This window comes from Equus quagga, chromosome 12 (assembly GCF_021613505.1).
Source record: "Equus quagga isolate Etosha38 chromosome 12, UCLA_HA_Equagga_1.0, whole genome shotgun sequence".
Taxonomy (NCBI): Eukaryota; Metazoa; Chordata; class Mammalia; order Perissodactyla; family Equidae; genus Equus; species Equus quagga.
In genome coordinates, this window is record NC_060278.1 from 97,105,578 (window position 1) to 97,129,190 (window position 23,613).

Sequence of the window (23,613 nt, forward strand, 5' to 3'; positions counted from 1 at the left end):
CACACCAAGCTTGTTCCTGCCTCAGGACCTTTGCACTTGCTGTTCCCTCTCCCTGAAATGCTCTTCCCCACATCTCTGCATGTTGGTTCTCTCTTTATCATTCTGGTCTCAGCTCAGTCCACAGTAGCCCCCTGTGGCCCCAATCCCTTATCTAACTACCCTGTTCATTTTCTTCTGAGCTCTTATCAGCAAAGATCCCATTTAGCCATTTGTTGAGTTGTGTCAACAAAAGTTTAACCACTTGTTGACTGTCTCCCCCCAAGGAGAAGGCAAACTCCCGCGTGGGCAGGGACTGGGTCTTATCAGTGCCGCCTCCCCCTCCCCAGTGCCTGGAATGGTGCCGGCCATTGCTAATGCACAGTTGCTGACTGACTCCATGACTCTCAGAACTCGGGAGCTGGGACAGAAGCCGGGCAGAAGGTGTGGCCTCTGAGGATCCTTCTCCGCCTCCTCGAGCCCCTCACTGGCCTCCCATTTCCACGTGGGTCCCCTACAGACTGGGTGCTCCTCCGAAGCTCTGCCCTTGGCTGAGTCATCTGGCGTCCCCAGGCCTGGCTCAGGGCCGGACACGGAGGAGGAGCTGGGTAAATGTTTGTGGTGTTAAATTGGACCTGTCTGAGCTCCTCACCGCCTCCACATCTGAGGAGCCCCAGGGAAGGGCCAGCAAAGCGAGATGAAAGGAGGTGAGGAGCAGGTTTCAAAGTTGGCCCTTTCAGGCAGATGAAAGCAGGAGAGAAGGGAAGCTGAGAGGGGTGTGGGGAGCCATCCTGGAGAGGAGGGAGCAGGCAGACAGGAGCACCGACCTGGAGGCAAGGACTCGGCTCCTGCTCCTGGGTCTACCTCCTGTGAGAGCCCAGGATGCCTCCTCCCCTCTCTGGGCCTTGGCTTCTGACAAAGACAAACTGCTGGAGAGGTCTGGGATTGAGCCAGAGTTCGAGCGGGGTGTTTACAGACTGTACCGACAGCCCGGGTGGAAGGGCGGCGGAGGGGCTCAGAGGCAGTGGCAGGAGGGTTTTGGCAGTGAGAGGTGGAGGCAGCCTGGACCCTCGGGACCCCTGGACGGTGTGAGCTCCTCAGCCCGCCATTGAGGCCCATCAGACTTTTGCTGCCTGACCTCCCTCAGTCCACTGTAGCTATCGTGTATGCTCTTCTCCAGGCACACCCACCACTCCTCAGCCTCCACACGTCTGCACAAGCTGTTCCTCCACCTGGAATGCCCTTCACCTCATATTTACACCTGACTAGACCCAGGTACCCAGCTCAGTTCAATTCCTGCCCCTTCCAGGAAGTCTTTCCAGACCCCCGAGGATATCTCCCAGTCTGGGGGCCCATGGGCAGTTAAGCAGGATGGCATCTTTGTATCCTCACTTAGGGCTGCCAGATAAGGTTGCCCAGGCTGTGCACTGTGCAACTCTGAGAGAGCCATTCGCACAGTTGACAATGGGAATGTTACTCATCTGGAATTACGTGTTACAGAGACCCTCAAATTAACTTCCCTTCCTTCCCCTTCTCTCCAATGCTCAGCACAAAGCTAGGCACATAGTTGCACTCACTGACTATGTGCAGGGGTTTGAGGGAGGAAGCAAGGAGCTCCCAAATCTCCTTCCCACGTGTCCCGCAACGGCCGTTCCCCCACCCCGACCTCCTCCTCTGGATCCATTTCTGCTGCAATCTTTCTTCCCTTCTCTTCTATCTGACGTTCTTCCAACCTGGGCCACAGTCAGGGACTCCTGACCCCAAACCCTTTCATCACGCTGTCACGCTGTCGTCGGCGCTCTCCCGGCCCCTGCCTCCACCCTGCTCTGCCGCTCTCCCCGCGTCTCTTTCCCCTTCTGGCTTCCTCTCCAAGGCTCCCCGTTTCCACGCTGCCAGGCGGGTCCCTCGGCCTCTTTCAGTGACTCTGTCCTCGTTCCCCGGCTCTCCTCTCTCTCTGGTCCCTTCCTCTCGTTGTCGGTCTCCCAACATCTCTGTGAGTCTCTCTCTGCCTCTTTTCTCAGTCCTTTTTTCTATTTTTATGTCTCATTCATCCACCACGCAGCCAGTGAGTGTCCACTGAGCGCTGGACATCGGGCTGGGCCCTGAGGACACAGAGGTGAGCACAGAGACATGAATCCCGCCCTCATGGAGCTCAGCTTTTAGGGAGAGAGACAGACTAAGTCATCAGCAAACAGGTAGCATGTTAGATCCTGATGAAGGCTGATGAGGACGGAGGAAAATGAGGAAAAGGGTGTGAAGTGTTGGGGCTGGGGGTGGTGCTGATGGTTGAAATTTTAGAAAGAGTGGTCGGGGAAGGCCTCACCAGGAAGGTGACTCTTGAGCAAACACCTGGAGGAAGCGACAGTACAAACCATGGGGATATTAGGGAGAACGTTCTAGGCAGAGGGATCAGCACTTGCAAGGGCCCTGAGGTGGAGGGAGTTGGTGTGCGTGTGGAGCTGTGAGGGGCAGTGTGGCTGAGCAGCGTGGACCAGGAGAGGAGGGCAGGGGAGTGAGTTGGAGAGGTTACAGCGAGGCCAGGACACACAGCGTGGGGGGTGGGGTGGTTCTTGGGGGGCTTGATCTTGTATTGGGAGCCCGAGAGGGGCCTTCGGAGGGCTTGGAGCAGAGGAGCGCCACGCTCTGACTTACATTCGGGCAGGATGGGTCTGGCTCCTCTGCTGCTTCTAGATTAAAGGAGCAGAGACCAGCGCAGAGGCAACTGCAGTAACCCAGGCAAGAGAAAGCGGTGGCTGGCATGGGGGTGGCGGCGGAGGTGGTGACAAGAGGTGGATACAGTCCGAATACAGTCTTAAAGCGGGACAACAGGATTTGCTGCCGGATGATGGGAGGGAGGTGTGAGAGAAAGACGGGAGTCCAGGATGTCTGAACAACTGGAAGGTTGGCGTTGCCTTTTTTTTCCTTTTTGGTGGAGAGACCAGGAGCTCAGTCCTGAACAGGAGGAGTTTGGGGCGTCTAGTGGAGAGCCGGGGGGAGCTGTTGAGAGGGAGGGCTGGGGCAAGAGAGTGGAACTGGGGCGGCACAGCATATGGATGGATGGACTGACTGAGAGCGCAGGGCAGCGAGTGTGGACAGAGAGGGGCGCGCGCTGAGCCCGGTTCACTCTGCTGTGTCTGACACACCTGCTTCTCCCTCCCTGTCCTGAGTCCCTTGTCTCTCTGTGACTGTTCTCACATCTGTCTCCTTTGTCTCTGGCCCCGGCCTGTTTCTCTCCATCTCTGCGTCCACCTCTTCCCCCACCCGCCCCTCCCCCCTGCCCGCAGGCTGTCCGCGGGCGCTGGCGGGAGAGCAGGCAGCAGGCGTGGCCCCGGGCGGGGGTCTCACCGGACGGGCCGGTTGGCGGCGTCGGGGTCCCGCGCCGTCACCACGCCGACCAGGGAGCCCACCTGCGCGTCCTCCTGCACCTCCAGGAGGCCGGAGGGCGGCCGGAACTCGGGGGGCTCGTCCACGTCGGTCACGGCCACGCGCACGATCGCCTGGTCGCGGAATGTGCCCAGGTCGGCGAAGCGGGGGTCCACGAACTTGTTGAGGGCCTCCAGGACCACGGTGTGCACGGGCTGGGACTCGAAGTCCAGGCGCTGCGGGAGGGAGCGGGGGGCCGGTGAGTGGGCTGGGGTCTGCCCAGCGGGGCACGGCTGGCCCAAGGTCACACCTTACTCAGCAGGGGCGCCCAGAGTGGGGCTACGCCCGGGACTGGCTGTCTGACGCCCAGACCAGCCCTCTCGGGTTACAGGCGGAGAAAGCGAAGACTGCGGGGGGAAGGGGCGGGGGGAAGGGGCGGGGGGGGGGGGGGCGGACAGTCTTGCCTAGGGACACACAGCTTTGCGCCTCCCAGCACGGTATGTTCGGGCATTTTGTCAACTTATTAATTCACAAAGCACTTGCTGTGTGCTATGCTTTCAATATACTAACTCATCTGATTTTACAACATCCCTACAGGCTTGTTTATTATTATCTTATTTTACACATGAGAAAATTGAGGCCCGGAAGGTTCTGTAACTTGCCCAAGGTCGCTTAGCAGTCAGTCACCGGGGGGAGGTGGGATTCAAACCCAGGCAGTGCGGTTTCTAAGTCTCGGAGAGGAAAGAGCCCTGGATCTGCTGCTGACCGGCTGTGTGTCTGTGAGTGATCTGTTTAGCCTCTCTGGGCCTCCATTGGGTGGGTCACAGGAGACCTTCCATGGTGCATAGGCGGCAGCAACTGGTGTGAGTGGAGCCTGTAAGCCAGGCTGCCTGAGAGCTTTCCTCCGAGGTCCGCCTGAGCCCTGGCTGAGCCTGGCTTCTCACCAGCAGTGCTCATGGGCAACCCTGTGATGACTGAGCTCCTGGGCTGCGTGTGGACCCCGGCCCTCTGAGGACAATGCCTGGCAGCAAAGAGAAATTGCCCTGGCGGGGCTGCAGGTCCCTCCCTTGTGTGGGGGGAGCTATCTGAGGGCTGGGGGGGCCTTCCTAGAGGAAGGGGACCCTTCCTTCCTCTCAGACCCCCACCTCCCCCAGCAGCAAACCGGCTGCCTCCTTCCTCTGTGCTGTTGCCTGGGGAACCAGGAAGCAGGGAGGCGGGCGGTGGCCTGGTCTGGGAGTGAGCAGTGGGCTCTGGAGCCAGGTCATCAATCAGGCGGGGGCTCCACTCCCTGAGCCAGCGCTGACTCCACAGAGACACCTCAGGCGCCACCGCTGGAGCTGGCAGGAGGAGGCGGGGGTGGGGGGTGGGAGGGCAGTACTGGGGGTGACAGCAGATGCCCAAGGCTGGAGTCCCAAGGCTGGGCCTGGGGCCTGATTCTGCTGCTCTGGGGTGCTGGGCCTTCTGGGCCTCCAGTTCCCCATCTGTGAAATGGGCTCATCTTACAGGGAGGACGAATGGAGATCAGAAGGCTGAAAACCACAGAATGCTTGAAAGGGTGGCTTCTGGAGCCAGACTGGGGGCCCACATCCCTCCTCTGCTCTGCTGGATGCACGCCCCAGTGAACTTCTCAAGGCCTCAGTTTGTCATCTAATAATGGGCAATAATGGGACCCCAGAGGGTTGTAGGGGTTGGGTGAGTTAATACATGGAAAGTAGTGGAAGGGCGCCTGGCACCTGTAGACACTTTGTTATAAGTATTAGCTATTATGTTATTATCCTCTAGGGAGGAGCTGAAGACACTGGGAGTTTTCTCTGTCCTCAAAGCCTCAAGGCCAGGCGGAGAGCGGGTCACATGTACTTAACGAGTGAATGAAGGGCCGTCAGGGGCAGCTGTTTCTGTGGGTCCCAGAGGGCAGAGCCCAGGCTGATAGGAGTCGATTTAGGGAGATGGATTCTGGCTGAATGGGAGGAGAAAGAGCTGGACAATGGTAAGGAGTGAGCATCCCATACCCAGAGGTATACAAAGGGCTGCACTCATTTGCGGACCAATTCAGGGGATTTAGACCTCCTGTGGGAGAGCAGGGCTGGAGTGGACAGTCTCAAAGGCCCGTGTGGCTCTGAGTCGTCAAGCCCATGACCAAGTCCTGGAAGATGCATTTTTGCTTCTTTATTTGACCTCTGTCCCCTTCCCTAGGGATGGCTGAGTTTGCAGTTTTGGCTTCTGGTTCCTGGGTTAGCCAGTGGGGGCAGGAGGTGGGGGCCGTTAGACTCCTTGGAGTCCCCAGACCTGGGTTCAAATCCCGACTCGAGCCCCTACAGGTGTGATCTTGGTCAGCCCCTTTTACCTCTCTGAGCCTGTTCATTGCTTGGAAAAATGGGCATAATGATGTTTCCTTCAGAGGGAAGCGTGAGGATTAAAGGAGATGATGAGTGCTTCGCACTAGTATGGACTTGAAGTAGCACACTGCAGTGTTTAAGAGCACAGCTTCAAATCTGGATTAAATCCTGGCTCTGACAACTAGCTGTGCAGCCTTGGACAAGTTACTTAACCTCTCTGTGCCTCATTTTCTCATTTGTAGAATGGGAATGATACCATCAGTGTTTCCCCGGGTTGGTCTGGGTCTCCGGAGAGACGTAATCCCCAGAGTGGAGTGGGTGAGGGTATTTGGTGGCTCAGAGGCCTCCCCGACCCCCACCCTGGGGCCTGCCTCCCCCACCCCTCCTGGGGCAGCCGCACCTTCTGCACTACGATGATGGCCTCCTGAGTGTCGCTGTCCGTGGTGACCTTGAACACGTGGCCGCCGCTGCCGCTCTCCTCCTTGAGGTGGTAAGTCATGTCCGTGTTCTCGCCCACGTCCGAGTCCTCGGCCTTCACTCGTCCCACGGCCGTGCCGATGGGGGCCGACTCCTGAATGCTGAACTGGTACATCTCTGCAGGGGACACGGCTGTGAGCAGGGACGGGGGCAGCCCCTGCCCCAGCTTCCACCAGCCCCAGAGGAGGCAAGAGGGGGGCCCAGATGGGCTGAGGGAGGGCAGTGTCTGCAGGGGGCTCCCAGCTTGGCCAGCACGGGTGGGCGCTGGGAGAGCCGTGTTCTCTGCAGAAATGTGGGAGGCAGTGCAAAGAGGAGGGGCCTAACTCTGACCTTGGTTTATTTGCTGATTGATTGGGAAAGTGCCTGCAGTTTTTTGCACCTCAGTTTCCCCATCTGCCCAGTGAGGGGGACAGAGGAGGACAGTGATCAAGGCTAAGGTCTGGAGTCAGTCCTGGCTGTGCAATCCTGAGCCTTGGTGCCCTCATCTGTAGAATGGGGATAGCAACAGTGCCTTCCTAACAGTACTGTTACTGTTACAAGAAACCCAGATGATGGCGCATGTTAGACGCCTGGCATGTGGTAGCTGCTCAATAAAGGGAACAAATTGTACTGAAATGGTGGGGCCTCATGCTGGTTTTTCTGTTGATGTTAATGACATTGATTCCTTCATTTCCACATATTCACTGAGCACCTTTGAAGTCCCGGATGCAGGTGTAGGTACTGGGGTTTCAGCAACAAGCGAATGGGCCCAAATCTGAGCTCTCACACTGCTTTCCTCTTAATGGGACGAGAAAGACTCAGTAAAACATGCAGTATGTCAAATGGTGCCAGGTACTTGGAGAAAAACACAGCAGGAGCAGGAGGCTGGGGGAGTGCCGATGAGGGTGTGTGTGGAACTTTAAGGAGGGTGGTCAACAAAGGCCCTTCTGAGAAGATGACAGTTTTGCAAAAGTCAGGAGGAGGTGAGGGAGGCAGCCAAGCAGATGTCTGGGAAAGAGCATTCCAGACAGAGGAAACAGCAGGTGCAAAGGCCCTGAGGTGGGTGCAATGCCTGGCATGTTTGAAGAATGGCATTTGGCTAGAGGGGAGACACAGAAGGAACGAGGTCAGATGGGACACAAACAGTACCCTGCTCTCCTCTCAGAGCTGAGGTCCAGGTGAGGATGATTGGCTAAAGGATGGGTCAGTGCAGGTGAAGCAGGGGCTGTGGAGATGGGGATGTGGTGCTAGGGGCCCGGTAAGTCCAGAGACCCCTTGGGCGGAGTGGCCACCTCTGATTCATCCTCACACAGCAGCCAGGGGGGCTCTTTCTAAAGCACAAGCTGACCATGCCACCCCCTGCTTTAAGCCCTGCCATAGCTCCTTGGGATGGAGTTGGACCAGCCCCTCGGGCTGCCCTACAAGACACTTCTGCCTGGCCCCTGCTGCCTCCTGCAGCCCCATGCCCTACTCTTCCCCCGACTCTTGGCTGAAGTTCTTGTCTTTCCTTAAATACGACTTGCTCTGTCTCACCTCCAGGTGTTCCCTCTCTTTATTCTCCTCTCTGCCTTTGCCTCCTGTATTCTCACTCTCCCTTTAGTGTCACTGAATGTGACCTCCTCCAGGGGGCCTTCCCAGACCTCCAGGTTCTGCTCCTGTGCGCCCAGGGTCCCCAAGCTTATCTCGTTGTAAGGATTACTGCATTTCCTCATCATTTTCTCTTTATTCTCTCTCTCTCTCTCTTTCTCAGGTGTGAGGGGCTCCAGGAAGGCAGGGACCACATCTCTTATTCATCGGGCATTCTCAGGGCCTGGCAGGACCCCAGCCTGTCACAGAAATGGAATGTGTGAGTGACTAGTGTGTGGATGAATGAAAAGCAACATGAGTTACCGGTACACACTCAGCAGATTAACACAAATTAAAGAGTGACAATACCAAGTGTTGGCGAGGATGTGGTACAAAGACACATGCATTTCTTTGTGGGGGGGGGGGCAGTTTGACTTTATTTAGTAAAGTTGAAGATGAGTCTATCCCACGAGCCAGCGATTCTACTCCTTTGTATGTACACTAGAAACACGCATGCAAAACGGGACCAGGTTCAAAGCAGTATCCTCCATAATAGGCTGAACCGGAAACAACCCAAATGTCCATCAACAGTAGAATAGATAAATGATGGAATAGTATACAGCAAGGAAAAAGAATAAATTATAGCTGCAAACAACAACATATGATTTCATAAACATAATTTTGAGAGACAAAAAAGCCAGATACAAATAATTTGGATTGTATGATTCTATTTATATAAGGTTAAAAAAACAGGTGAAATTATAGTGTTAGGTGATGCCTACATAGGTGAGCAGACCCTCAAGGAAAGTACGTGGTGATGATCACAGAAGCAGATGGTGCATGACTCTGGAGGAAGGGTTGAGGGGGATTGGGAAAGGGCCTGTGGGGGCTTCTGAGGTCTGGGTTGGTGTGTCTGCCTTGAACTGAACATTTATATTTTACACCCTTCTGTTTGTGTGCTATATTTCACAGTAATGTTAAAAATAAAGAAATAAAGGATGAATAAGTGAATGAATAAGCAAGAGTCTTCCGGGGGCCCTGGCCCCACCCCTTCCAGCTCAGAGCTGGCACAGAGCCTGGCACAAGTGGGCAGAAGACTGGGTGGCCCCCACCCCTCCACATGGGGCTTTGAAGCCTCCCCATCAGTGGGTGGGGTTGGCTGGGGGAGCGGGCGGGGGGCTTCTGTGCCAGGCTCCCTGGCGATGTGGAGCTGGCTGCCGGGCTCTGCCCGCCCCGCTCTGCGTCTGGGCTGAGGCGCTAGGCCGCAGTGATGCTGCTCCCTCAGCTAAGGGATTGGATTCCCTTATCTCGCGGGGGTCAGTCCCCTGTGGCGGGGCCTAATGTGAGAGCAGCAGACCTCGAGTAATGACTCGCCCGATAGGAATCAGCCCAGCTCCCCACGGCATTCAGTCTCTGCCAGCTTCGGTGGCTTCCCCGGCGCGGCTCTCGCCCTGAGTCTGGGATAGAGGGGCTGGCTGGGCTGATGGGAAGGTGGGGGACTGGGCCAGAGAGCCCCCCAGCCCCTGTTGTGCCAGGAGAGGCAGAGTGGGAGGACCTTCTAGTTCAGAAGCACAGGATCCTGCCCCCCGGGCTGCCTGGGGGAGGGAAAGACCTGTCACTCCGGACCTCAGCTTCTCCACGCACAATTCTTGGCCTAGGTGTGGCTGCAGCCTCTGTCATCCCACCCCTTCCCTTTGCAAGCCTGGGTCAGTGGCAGATCACGGGGAATAAGTGGCATAGGGGTGTGTGCAAGGGCCAGTGAGGGGGTGGGGGGTGGGCAAGTGGGGGCTCACCCCTGGCTGGAAGCAAGGTGATGGGTGGGAAGCCACGTTACTGGGATATACCCCAAATCAGACGCCTTTGAGGCCTCCTCCGTAAGAAGCATGGCTGGAGGGGCCTGGGGGTAAGTGGGTGACTTGGGTGGATAGACAGACAGACAGATGAGAGTCTCTGTTTTGGTGGAAAGACTAAAGGGAAGCTTGGGGTAAGCGTGTGGTTGGAAGGATGAACAGACACCCATACTGGTCCCCCCACATGGGAGCCCAGTGGAAGGGGTGCTGGGGCAGTGGGTGGCTTGGATGGGCGAACAGACAGACGCACAGACGCGACCAGCTCCCTCTGGGAAGGCCTCACTCACTCTGTGGGAAACGGGGCGGGTTGTCGTTGACATCGGTGACCACGATGGTGACGGTGGTGGAGCCAGAGAGGCCGCCCAGCTGGCCCGCCATGTCTGTGGCCTGGATCACCACCTCATAGCGCTCCTGGCTCTCGCGGTCAAGGTCAGGCACAGCCGTCCGGATCACACCTGCAGGTGAAGGAGGGTGAGGCCAGGGACGCCCCCCCACCAGCTGCCGGCTGGTATGGAGGCCCCACCACAGGCAGAGGCCAGGCTCATGCACGTTCAGGAGGCCGCCCAGGAGACATGGATGTGGCCACAGTGCGGGTGTGGGCTCAGCAAACAGTGCACCAACACACACACACTCACACGTGCTCATGCCGATGTGCTCACACAGATAACTCACAGTTACACACGCAATACTCCATACACTCACTCAATTACACACTCACATGCTATACTCTCTTACACAGACACAACTATTAGCTTCATACACACATACGCTTTTGAATACACACTTGTATACATATAACTCACACACATTATACACAGACATACTAACACACACCTTTCAAACACATGTACTCGGACACACTTGCACACACACACTTGCAGGTATACACTCTCACAATACACACTCACACACACGCAACATGAAAGCAACAGAACAAACTCTGGTTTACTAAAAAGAGGCCTAGGGACTAGAACCTTCCACTATGTGACCCCCTGCCCTGGGCAACCAGTTCCACTTTTGCCACCCTCCCCGTGTGAGGGTGAACCCCAATGTTCTAGGCCTGAGCCCGGCCTGTGCCCCGCTTGTCTCTGTTGGTGGCACTCAGCCCGGAGCCAGGCATGGAGCAGCAGCGTGGTGAGTGCTCAGCAACGTGAACCGGACGCACACCCACACTCACGTGCACTCACTCTGGAGTCACACTCAGCTGTCCACACACACCAGATAAGTCTCACACACTCGTGTACGACATATGCAAGAACACATACGGGGTCACGGACACACACGTACACTCACAGCTACTCACACACACTCTTATCCTCACACACCACCCTCCACGATTAGCCAACCCCAGCCCCCAGGGGCCCGGCTGCCCGGCTGGTCTGGCCCTAGGTTCTCCGTCTGGGCACCAGCTAATTGCTGATCAGAGAATCCTTCAAGCTGCTAATGGAAGAGGGGGAGGGGCGGCGGGAATGGGGGTGACTGCAAGATTAAGTCTGCAGGGGGAGGGCTGGGCTTCTTGCCTCCCTGCCAGTGGGGGGCTAGTGGGGAGGGGAGTCGCTGAGGCATTCAGAGCTGCCCCTCACCCCCAGTCTGCCGAGCACAGGTGGTGACAGGTGGTGCCTGGGGCCCAAGCACCAGGTGGAGTCATGCGCCAGCAGCCCCGTGATGCGCCCCATAAAACACAATCTCCGACTCCTGATGTCCCCAAACAGCCCCCAGACTCCAGTAAATGCAATGGAACAGGAGGAGAGGCTGGAGCGTGTGTGAGTATGTGTGTGTGTGTATTTGTATGTGAAGCTGGGGCAGCCAGGCGTGGGGCGCCTAGGGGGTGGCCCTGCTTTTGTGGGATCACGTGGATACGGCATGTGCGGTCTGTCTAATCAAGGGTCATACAGACCCTCTATCAGCGGCCTTCGAGACTCTTCACTGGGCCCCCTCCTGACCCCGCCTCTGCCGGGCTGGCCTTCCCAAGGACAGGGGAGTTTTGGAAGCAGATGAACTTGGGATAACTCCCAGATCCGCCATTTTTCGGCCATGTGATCTTGAGCAAATCCCTTCTTCTCTGAGCCTCAGTTTCCTTATCTGTAAAATGGGACAACCACGTTACCCGCCTAAAGAACAGGATTTCTCAACATTGTCACTACTGACATTTCGGGCAGAATAATTCTACCCAGTAGATGCCAGTGGCAGCACCCTCCCCACCCAAACCCCAGTTCCAAAAAATGTCTCCAGACATTATCGAGTGACCCCTGAGGGCAAACTCGGTTGAGAACCACTGCTGTGGTTTCATTTCATGAGATTCGCACGTGACAATAACAATAACTTACACTGACGTGCACTTACTCCTGGCCTGGCACTGCTCTAAGCACCCACAGGGAATTGCCTCATTTAATCCTCTCCACATCCCTATGAGGAAGGTGCTGTGATTAGGTCCATTTTGCAGATGAGGAGATGGGGGCACAGAGAGGCTAAGCACTTGCCCAAGGTCGCACATGTAGAGAGCGCAGGGCCAGGATTCAAGCAGGCACTCTGGGGCCGGAGTCCGTGCTCTGAACTGCTCTTCTGGACCACCCTAAGGATGGAGGGTCCCTGCCCAGCCCTCCTCGAATGCCCTGCTCCACCCACCACCAAATACAGGGCGAGGGTTCAGGCCTCTGACAGACGGACACCACTTATGTGGTCCTGGGTCAGCTCCCAGAATATCTTCCTTGTTCTTTTCAGTCCTGATCAGGCAGGCCATTGTTCCCATCATGCAGCAGGCCCTCCTTGACCCCCTTCCCACGTGCTGCACCTCCACACTGGGGTTGCGAGAGGGCCCCTTCTGGGGGTGAGGTAGGGCCCAAGGCCTCAGCTGGTCTCTTAGTTAATTCTCTGCATCCCTGGATAGCAGGTGGGCCCATCGTCTCCTCTACTCCAGGGGGCTTCAAGGAGGGAAAGAGAAGAAAGGGAAGAGAGAGGAGAGGAGGAAGGGTGAAGGTGGCGGAGAAGGAAGCAGAGAGAGAAGAAAAGGGGGTCTGGGGAAAGAGGCAGACAGAGAGAAGCCCAGTGAGAGTCAGGAGGGAGAGACGTGGGCATGGAGGCAGAGAGGAAGGGGAGGAGGGCAGGTGAGGGAAACAGAGAGGGAGGGAGGCCTAAAGAGACAGAAAGAGGAGAGAGGGGAGTGGCAAAGCCAGAGAGAGACACACACCCAGGAGGAGGTAGTAAGACAGAGATCGACAGACAGAGAGGTTGAAGGGCCTCCCCCAGTGAACCAGGCAGAAAGGCGGGGAGGGAGCTGACGGGCTGAGCCTTCACTGCGGGCGGAGCTTTGTGCCCGACACTCTACATCAAGGATCTCACTGAGTGCAGAGGGTGGTGACAGGATTTGGGGCCACCGTGCCTCGAAAGCTCAGTGATGCCAGCTCTGAGTGGAGCTTGGAGCAGGGGCCTGACTGAGGACCACCTCTGTGGATGGGGAGCCATGCTTATGTGGCTGGCCTCCTGCTGTCCCTGCCACCTCCAGCTCCAGAGGAACTGGGGACACTAAACTCTTCTCATTTGGAAACTGGTCACGAAGCCTTGCTGAGTGTGGGGTCAGGTGCCATGTTGCCTCTGGACCCTGCCCCTGGGCTCACACCCATGATAGGGTGCTGTGGTGACAGCTCCAAGGAGCCACACCTGCTGGTACCCACTCTCTGGCATCATCCCCTCCCACACAGACTCTGGCCTTGGCCAACAGCAACTTGCTTTGGCCAACAGCACCTCAGCAAGTGTGACAAAAGCAGGGGCTTGAGAAGCCCTGTTATGCTGGGGCCTGTCTTCTTGGAACCCCAAGACCACCACGCTGTGAAGAAGCCCAGGATGAAAGGCCACTTGGAGGGAGAGGCCCAGCCATGCCAGCTGTCCTGGCTGACCTGCCAGCTGACTGGCACCATGTGAGTGACCCCAGCAAAAGAACTGCCCAGCCCACCCACAGAATTGTACAAATAATCAATCGTTGCTGTTTTAAGGCACCGTGTGTCGGGCAGTTTGTTACACAGCAGTAGATGGCTGATAGAGAAGTGAGTTTCCTGGCTCATTCCTCTGCTGGGCGCACTCTTGCAGCTGCGTTTAAGCGGAGGGTCAGCTGGCTGGAAGGCCCACCAGGCCTCATGCACGTGTCTGGGGGTTGATTCTGGCTGTGGGCCGGACCTTCTCTCAACCTCCTACAGGCCTGGCTGGCTGCCTTACACGGCCGTCTCAGGACCGTGTTCTAGGAGGAAGAGTGGAATCTGCAAGGTCTTTTAAGACCTGGCCTTGGCATTTGCAGAACGTCACTTCTGCTGCATTCTATAGGTCAATGCAAGTCTTGAAAGGGCCCAGACTCAAGGGGTGGGGACACAGACCCTGCGTCTTGGTGGGAGGAGCAGCAAAGTCCCTTTATGAAGAGGCCGGTTGAGGGGTGGGAGGAAGTGATGGCATATTTTGCTATTTACTGTGTTCCACTCTCCACTCTACCTCATGAGGCAGGAGAAGAATCCTGGAGCCTGGTGCCCTCCTGGGGGGGGGTCTGGGGTAAGATTCCCCAATCAGCCCGTGAAGTTGCCCTTGAAACCTTCTGGCTGTGCAAATTCATTCATCTGCTCATTTATTAAACGCTCTCTGAGGGCCAACAGTCAGATATGAGGCCGTGAAAAAAAGAGGGACTTTGGAGTCAGACAGAGATGCATTCAAGTCTTCGTTCCTCCATTTACATGCTATCTGACCTTGAGAAAGTTCTTGAGTCTCTCTGAGCCTCAGTTCCCTGTTCTAGAGACTGGGGATATCCCGTTGGTAGGACTATTCAGAGGATTCAATGAGAAAGAGTTTCCAGCAGCAGCTCTCACATTTTGCAGATGCGTCGCTGAGGCCCCGTCAAGTCCTGGCTTGGGCACCCCGTAAATAAGTTCCCGGGGGGCAGAGATCCATGCTGGCCTTGCCCATCATCTTATCTCTAGGGTCTGGCACATAGCAGGTGTTCAATAAACATTTGACTGCCTGACCTGCTCCCACGGGCCCTCTGTCTCCCCTCTCAACCTGGGTGTTGTTGTCTATTTGTCTCTGGCTGCTCTGTTGGAACAAAAGCCCCAAGAGGGCAGACACCAGATCTAGTTCATCGTTCTGACCCCAGGATCTGGTACTTAGAAGGTGCTCAACAAAGGTTAGTTTCATCCCTTCCCGGGAAAACAGACGTCGCTGGCCCAGTTGAGAATTTTTAGTGGATATCTTGAAATCTCTAAGAAAGTCTTTCTATTCTTGCCGGGTGGTGGTGGGCGGAGGCTGGTAATTAGAACCTGGCCGCAGCTCCCTGCAGCTTTGTCTTCACCCATCGCCCCCAGCTCCAGCTGTTGTCCTTGCCACCCCCACTGTCCCCTCCAAATGCTGCAGAAGGGGCCCTGGAGCCCGAGTGATGCCTGATTAGCCCCAAAATGCCATCTCTGTCGCCCCTGTCGGGGGCTTGCTGGTGTACCTGGCCTTTAAAACACACAAGTTAATTTCTCCTCTGGCACTGGGACTCCGGCGCCCCGCCTCCTCCCTTCCCTCACACTTTCCTCTCAGGCCCCGTTCCGGCTCTGCTCCCTGCTATCTGCACAGCGAGAACAGACTGTACCTCGCAGCAGCTGCTAAATATAGACCCGCATCGGTGGAATATTCCTGGCTAGGGAAAGGGAGCTGGGGCTGGGAATGGCACCAGGGTGGCTCCCGCAGTGGGGCTGAAGGCCGGGAAGAAAAAATCTGGTCCTTCCCAGGAAATGCCAGCAAAGACCCTTTCAGACAGAGAAAAGTGAGGGACCCTAGAACAAGGACCACATTGGCACTTCTTCAGCTGCCTTGCCTGGTGCCCACTTTCTGGCTTCTTGGGAACTGTTCCTGCTCTCCCAGGCTCCCACTTGCCACCCTCCTCCGGACCCTCTGCAGGGGCAGATGCTCTTTCTTAGAAGCTGGCTGTCCTTCTCGCTGTCTTGGAGTCTGATCCTTCATCTGCCCACCCGGCTACCTCCCAGACTCGGTCCCGGCCATTCCCTTATTTCTAGTTCTGCCTCTTCTTCCCTCCCTGAAAGCCGATAAGCTCTAAGGGCCCCACCCCCTCAGGCTGAATGGAGGAAGGCTTCATCAGCCTCCTCGTCCCCTTGGTTTATGTTTACACAGCGAGTTTCATCCTGAGCACTTCACACACTCGGTCTTCACTCTGCCTGCAGACTCTCTCCTAGATACTGAGTGGCTCACGCCCTCCCTTCCCTCAGGTCTCTGCCCCAAGGTCACCTCCCCAGAAAGGCCTGTGCCGATTTCTTCATCTAAGTGTATCCCCTTACCCTACTTTATGCGTCTTCCCAGCACTCATTGCTACTTGACATTACGTTGTATGCTTATGTCCTTGGTTTCTGTATTTCCTACTTGAATAAGATCTCCATGAGACTAAGGCCCTGGATTTGCCTCCTGCTGCATTCCTTGAGCCTAGAGCAGAGCCGGGCACATAGTAGGGCACAGTGAAGAGTTGTTGAATGAATGAATGAACAGTCCCATTGAATCCTCATACGAATCATGTGAGATGGGTATTATTGGCCCTCTTCTGCACATGGGGAACCAAAGCTTAAAGAGCCCCAACCATTTTCAGAGCTCCAGGCCCATGTTTCAGATGGCCCGCTAGATGTTCTCGATGTTCCTTCCCACTCTCTCATCTTAAAGCCAGTATAGTATGGTTAAAACTAAATGATTTAGCTCTGCCTCGGATCCTGGGGGCACATTCGCTAACTCTTCTGCTCCTGGAGAGTTTCTGAGTCCACATTTCTCCTTCTGTTTCTGCAGATGGTACCCCTTCCTATCCTAGGCCCCAAAGTTTGGAAGCCGCAGATTCTTCCCTCAATCTAGTCCCATATATTCACCCAGGCCCCCAAGTTTGCCCTTCGCAGGATCTCACTGCCATCCCCCATTCTCCCTCCTCAGCATCTCAGCGAACCCTCATATCAATCCTATATCACCTGGCCCCCTAACCAGATGAAGAGGTTAAGGAGACTGGGTGGGTGCTGAGAAATGGTACAGGCTTTGGATTTTGTCCTTCGGGGCGCTCTCCTGGGCACCCCAGGCTCCTGGGTCTCCTCGAATTCAATTCGTGTCTCTGAGCCATGCTATACAGCAGCAGCCCGAGGGATCTTGTTAAAATGAAAACCTGAGCATGTCACTTCCCTGCTTAAAAGTCATCAATGAACCCACGGCGTTGGGGAGGAGGAGGGGAAACAGGCTCTCTCGTACGTGGCTCTCGGGAGTGCAATCTGGTACATTTCAGCATTATCTATCCGGATTCCAAATGCACATGCTCTTTGACCCAGCTTTTCACTTCCCTAAAATTATCCTGCGGATATACTCACACCACACAAAATGATATATGTATGAGGTTATTCACTGTAGCATTGTTCGTTGTAGCAAAAGATTGGAAACAGCGTAAGTGTCCATCAATAGGGGACTGGTGAAATAAATTCTAGTGTATCCACAACAGCTGTTAAATGAAAGAATGAGGAAGCTCTTTATGTACTGATATGGGATAATCTTCAAGACGGATTGTTAAGAGAATAAGGCAAGCAGTGTATACTGTGTGTTTATAGCTACCATTTGTGTAAAAAAAATGCATGTACCTATTTTCTTGTACATGCATAGAAGAGCTCTGGAAAGATACAAAAGAAAATTACATTGGTTGCCTTGGGGACATGGACTGGGTGGACTGGATAGGGTGAAGAATTTCCACTAAATACCTGTTTGGATTTTTTGAATTTTGAACCTTACAATGTATATATTTTTCAAGTTAATGAGTCCAAGATCTCATAGGATATATACACTAAGCGGTTACCTTTGGGGCCGCAATTACTGCGGATGGGGGTGAGAAGCACTTTCTTTTCTTTTCTTTTCTTTTCTAACATTTCTTTATGTTTGAATGTTTTCTAAAATGTATCCTTTTGCAAGGAGAAAACATCATGAAGATATTATGTGTAAGAGAATACAATCGTAACTGTGTTCATAGACTGGAATCTTCAACCTCTCCCTCCAAACAAGACAAACAAACACACGAACAAAACCCCAAACCCAAATCCATCCAACGACCCCCAAACGCGCCCCCCCCCCCCCCCCCCCGCCCCCAGCACACACACCCATTGCCCTTAGAATAAAATCCAAGCTCTTCAGCCTGGCTTTCACTCTGCACAGTCAGGCCCCGCCAGCCTCTCCACATCACCTCTCAACACACCTGCTTCCTCAGTCCGGAGTTGCTTACAATTCCCCTCATGCCTCAGGCTGTTCTCTTCCTCCCAGTTCTGCCTGCATCATGCCCTCTGCCTGGGATGCCCTTCTCTGATTCTTGGTCTGGCCAACACCTTCTTATCCTTTGGCGATCCCCTGCTACTGCCTCCAAGAACCTTGCATCCTAATTGCTCATGCATATGCCTGTCTCCCTGCCCCCTCCAGACTGTGAGCCCCATGATGGCAATTGACGAACATTCTATGGTGTCTGATGTCTCATTTCTTGCCTTCACTCCTGCTCTGCGCCTCCTAACCCAGGGACAGTGAGAGCACCGCCCCTGGAACTGGCAGCCGCTCCCAGCTGTGCAACCTCAGGGAGCCACTTCACTTCTCTGAGCCTCAGTCTCTTTCTTCTGTCCTCCCTGCCACTCTTGAAAGGCCCCTCAGAGACGGAATCAGGTTCCAACCTGAGTAAGTGAATGGGGGTGCTGCACCATTGTTTGGTGGTGTTGGGGGAGGGCAAATAAACAAAGAAGCCATCCTTCCCTAACGGCCTCCGTCTTTCCATCGGATCTTTAACAACTGCCGCTTGAACAGAGCTTTCGCAACTGCTGAAAAGGTGCCCTTCACCAGCTGACCCCCAAGACTCCACTTATGACCCACCCCGTAACAGCTGCGGACACACCTGCCTCAGTTTAGCTCCAAGAACAAGGGGGCTGCTTGGTTCAGACCTCCGAAGTCCTTTCAGGGCGCCCATAGTGGCTGTCTCCTGCCTTTTTGTTTTTCTGCCAGTATTGCAGGCAGCCTCCACCTCATTCTTTTTCTGTCTTCAATCCTTCCCTCTTCCTGCCCGGCTGCCCCTTCCTCTCCACGACCCTGGGGTGCCCTGCAGCGGGCAAGACGCCTCCGCGTCTTCTGTTGTACCCTCAGCGCACTCTGGTTAGAAGGGTGAGAGCACACATCTGGCTGTGGTCCTCAGCCCTCCGGCCCCGCCCCTTGTGACCCCACCCCCAGACCCGGCTCCTGGCTCCGCCCCTCTGCCCTTTGGCCGGATCCCGCCCCTACCGGTCTTGGGGTCCACGGTGAAGTGGTGCTCTCCATCCAGCACGCTGTACACCAGCCGAGCACTACTGCCGTACGTGGGGTCATCTGCATCCGAGGCCATTACCTGCATCACCGACGTGCCTGGGCCCGGGGGACCAAGCGAGACAGGGGTCACCTGGGGTCGCTGCGCTCGTCCTCCCCACTTCTCCCCACCGCCAGAGAGCCGGGAGAGGAGACCCAGGCTGGAGGTCATTGAAGCCAGCCCGTCACAGTCCTCCTCCCCACATGGAGTCCCAACCCGCTTCCTGATCTGGGGCCTTCCTATTGGCGCAAGCATGATCATGGTGTCAGATGTGGATTCAAATCTCCCTTCAGTGGTTCCCAGCTGCAGGACTCTGGCAAGGGAAGGTAGCCTCTCTGAATCTGTTTCCTTGTCAGCAAAACGGGGATAATCCTAGTCCTCGACTTATGAAGTTGAAGGAATGCATTTTAAACTCAGTGCAGAACGGGCTCAGAGCAGCCTCTCAATGCGTGGTGGCAATTGTCATTTTCACCACTTAAGGTCATCACAGTTGGAGTTAGAGCCAGGACTGGAAACCTGGCGCCTGACTCCCAAAGCAGGGGTCTTTCTACCCACTCCAGCCCCTCCTGATTTCTCCAGGGAGTTCTGCCTCCTTCCTCCCCGTCCTCCTCACCACCCTACCCCAGCCACGGGGGCGGGCAGCCCAGAAGGATGACTAAGTTCAATGGGTCTCAGAGGCCAGTGTCTCTTGGTCCCCAGGCAGGAGAACAGCAGCACCCAGCTTTCCCTATGGGAAGTAGTTGGCTGTGGGCCCTAGTACCTTCCATGCCCCTCCCCCCAGGTACTCAGACAGTCCCCGCCCCCAGACACACGCACACTTATCCTCATGCTCCGCACGTAGGCTGCTAGGGAGAGTATAAATTGGATAAAAGTCCATCAAACAGCGGCAATTAAGTTATTGATTTTCGACGCTGCCTCATTAAACTGGGAGCGTCTCTCAGCCTGTCCCAGAGATGGCTCTAATTTGACATCATGTTCAATTTGACGAAAGCAGGGCTTGGGACAAGAGGCTGGACAGGGTGCGGGAGAGGGTGCGGTGGGGGAGGGATTGGATGGAGGGGCTGATCCACCCGAACCTTTCCAGAAAGGAGAGGGAGTCTTGGGGGCTGAGGGTATGACCCAAAGGGAATGAGACACAGCCCTCAGTTCAGGGAGACACCCTCTTCTGGGTGCCCTGCTGGTGTGGGGATGGAGCTCAGGCCCCTTGAGGTTCTTGGAGGGGGGTCCTCCTGGGGCTGGGTTGGGCTCTCTGGGCCGGCAGGGCGGCATGTTGGGAGGTGAGGCCAGTTGACTGCCTGGCTAATGAGCGAGGCTCTGCAAGTGCTACTGCAGCAATTCTGCTAAGCCCAGCCCGCCGCCCGCCTCTCCCGCCTCCAGCCTGGGGCCCTCGATCATTCCAGACAGACACATGTATTTATTTTTCACTCTTTTGCATTTCTCATTTCCCTCTCCATGTCCCCCCTCCTAGCCCGAGCCTCCTAAACCGGCCCTGCAATGCGCCTCTCTCTTTGGCGGCTCCAGCTCCATGTCAACCACGTCAGAGTTGCCTGGAGAAGCTAGGGAAGAGGTTTGGGCAAGCCCCCTCCCTCTTGGTGCTTGGTGCCCAGGGATCTCCTATTCAGGGCCAAGGGCATGATCCCAGGTGCCTCCCATTATACAGAGAGAGGAGAAAGGAATAATCTCCTATTGAGCATCTGCTAAAAGACTGGCTTCACCAGCTACTTAAATCCGTCATCTCTAATCTTCATTGCGTCTCTGAGAGACAGAGTTGGCCCCCCAAATTACAAACAGGGGAAAAGACTTGATTGGGAGCAGAGAGTGAGTAAGTGGTAGGATTTGAACCCAGGGCTCTCTGATGACAAAACCCTTCTGGGTGCCAGAGGCAGCATAGGCACAATGACTGGAGAGGATGGCCCAGCGTATTGAGACACAATCAGTGACAGCCCTGTCACTTATTATCAGTTTGACCTTGGGCATGTCACGAATTCCTTTGTCCCTCAATTTTCTCGTTTGTGAAACGAAGGTGACAGTACTACCAAACTCCTGGGATCGTTTTGAGAATTCAAATAGATTTCCATGTTCAGCACCGAGGACAGTGTCTGACCCATGCTAAGAACTCGATAAAGGCAGGTTGTTGTTGTCTCAGGAGGCAATGCATACCGGTATACAATGGCACAAGCACGCCTCCCTCACAGACACACTGAAATGGGAGAAGATACATAAAGCATCAGGCTCATGGTGGGTGCTCAATAAACAGTGACTGTCGTAACTGTTATGAGAGAGGGTCTCCCCGTCACTCCCCCTGCATGTTCCCTCCACCCTCTGGGCAAGGCACAATGCTGGGCTGAGTGACTCCCCAGGGACATGGCTGAGCTCTCTCTCTCTCTTTCTCTCCTTGGCTGCATCCCAGGGACTCCCGCGGGGATGATGGAATCATTTCCCCAATCCGGGATTCTTTATTGCAGCCATTACAGTTAATGCCGACACGTGGGGATAGTGAAGGGTCAGTGATTCACCACTGGTTCACTAGGCCCTACACTCCTTCCTGTCTTCTTCACAAGTCAGCAGCTCCCCAGAATTGGAAGAAATAAGGGTTCCAGGCTTGTGGCTGCTGTGGGACCACCTCAGGTCACCGCCCACCCCCCCAGGTTCAGCAGTTTGTATTTTACAATGCACTGTCATGTCCACTCTCTTTCTTTCAGTCCTCATGCCAACTCCATGATGTAGATGCAGTGGGGGGCTGGTAAATGTGTAACCATCAGCTCCAGGGAGTGGAGGAGCAGAGAGCAATGTCCTGCTTTTTAGTGTTTGCTGATTTCCACGGTGTAAATACTCCCACCATGGCCAATTTCAAGCTACCAATGTATATCAAGTGGCTCAAGAAACTCCTGAAAATTAATATTTGGCTCTCATGAGCTGACAGGAGCTGACTCCAGTACAATCCTGTATCATTCCCATCTTACAGACGAGGAAACTGCTATGCACAGTGAAGGATGAAAATGCGAAACACTAATGAATAATAATGAAACCTATTGTCATATGTCATTATGCAATGATAATGATAGATGACATTTATTGAATAACTACTTTGTGATAGGTATATGATAAGCCCTTTATGTATGTTACCTCACGGAATTTATACAATAAAGCCTTGAAGCAGGCTCTCTTAAGATTCCCACCTTATGGATGACGAAATGGAGGCTGAATGAAGTTAAGTAATGAATCCCTTTGTACCTCAATGTCCTCGTTTGTGAAATGAGGGTAACAGTACTACCAAATTCTCAGGATCGTTGTGAGAACACAGATTTCCATGTTCAGCACCGAGGACAGTTCCCATTCAAGTTCACCTCTCAAGGAAGTAGGAGGGGTAGAATTCAAACCCAGGCCTATCTGATGTCAAAACTCACACTATCCTGCCTTACAAGCGAGGAGTAGGAGGGTCCATAGGAGTAGAAGTAGACAGCCAAGTAAGAGAGGGAAGAGTCAGAGAAAGGAGAGGGAAGGAAGAGGAGGGGCGTCGCAAGGAGTTGCGTTCAGGATTCTCCGGCCCCAACAGCTGGTTCAAGTGCAGACCTCCAGAAGCCCAGCCGGAATTGGCTGGGATGAGCTGTTCACTGTCCGTGGTGCTGCTGGCCAGCACTGCCGCTCACGTCAAGGGCCTCAATCCAGGCTGGCGTGGGAACCGATCCTTGGGTAAACAGGATCTCAGAGCCCAGGGCTCCATGTAGAATGTTAGATATGGAAGGCTGGCCCTTGGAGAGCACAGAAACCAGCGGTTCTCAACCTGGCTGCATATGAGAATCTCTTAGGAGCTTTAAAATAAAACTGACGTGGAACCACATCCCAGACCAATTCCGTAGGACTCTCTTGGGGTGCAGTGCAGGCAAGGGCATTTTTAAAAGCTCCCAGATTGATCTAAAGTGCATCCTAGGCTAAGAACTGATGCTCCAGACCCAACCCCTGATTAAACTGATCAAGAAACTGAGTCACAGAGAGACTCAATGACTTTTCCAAGGTTACATCATTAGTAAATGGTAGGGAAAGACTCAAATCCTGGTCTGTGTAGCCAGCATATCACCCTCCTGGACTCACTGTGTCTGTACTGAGACCAACACTCAGAAGAAAGCAGCAAGGATGATGCATGCCACCAAGTCAGCTGTGCTCCTCCCACACAAAATCAGCACGAGAAGTTGAACATTCCTGAGAGGGATGCCCATCTCAACTCCATGGAGACCAGTGCTGGGGTGGGGGAGGGTGGTCTTTGGCATCATAAAGTCCTGGGTTCAAATCCCACTGCTTCCTCACTCTGTGCCCTCAGTGAAGTCCTTCCCCTATTTAACTTGTTTCCTCATCTGTAATTTAGAGGGGCCCACTCTGCCTCTCAGAGATGCTATGAGGATTAGAAATGATGGATTTAAGTGGCTGGTGAAGCCAGGTAGGTAGTGGGTGCTCACTGGGAGATTATTCTTTTCTCCTCTCTCTGTGTGGTCAGAAGATCTCTGGGGCCGGGTCCTTGGCCCTGAGTAGGAGACCCCTGGGCACCAGTATCAGACAGGAGGGGGCTTGCCCACCCCTCATCTCTGGTTCACCTGAGTGGTTCTGACAAGGTTCATCATAGAGTCAGAATTGGAACTCATGTCCTGGCTCCCAGACCAGAATTATTTCCTATCTTGTTCCTTAACACTTGCTATCTGTGAGGTCCAACTGAGCTTCA

General features: G+C 54.7%; 1 protein-coding gene across 1 annotated transcript in view; it reads right to left on the reverse strand.

Annotated features, from left to right (window-relative positions):
- CDH22 (cadherin 22) overlaps positions 1–23,613 on the reverse strand; it is a 68,373-nt gene that overhangs the window by 26,856 nt on the left and 17,904 nt on the right. The window contains exons 3-6 of the mRNA XM_046679963.1: positions 18,839–18,958; positions 9,835–10,002; positions 6,076–6,269; positions 3,322–3,575 (exon numbers count right to left, since the gene is read on the reverse strand). Coding sequence (XP_046535919.1) covers positions 3,322–3,575; positions 6,076–6,269; positions 9,835–10,002; positions 18,839–18,958 — 736 coding nt within the window. The remainder of the gene's footprint in view (positions 1–3,321; positions 3,576–6,075; positions 6,270–9,834; positions 10,003–18,838; positions 18,959–23,613) is intronic.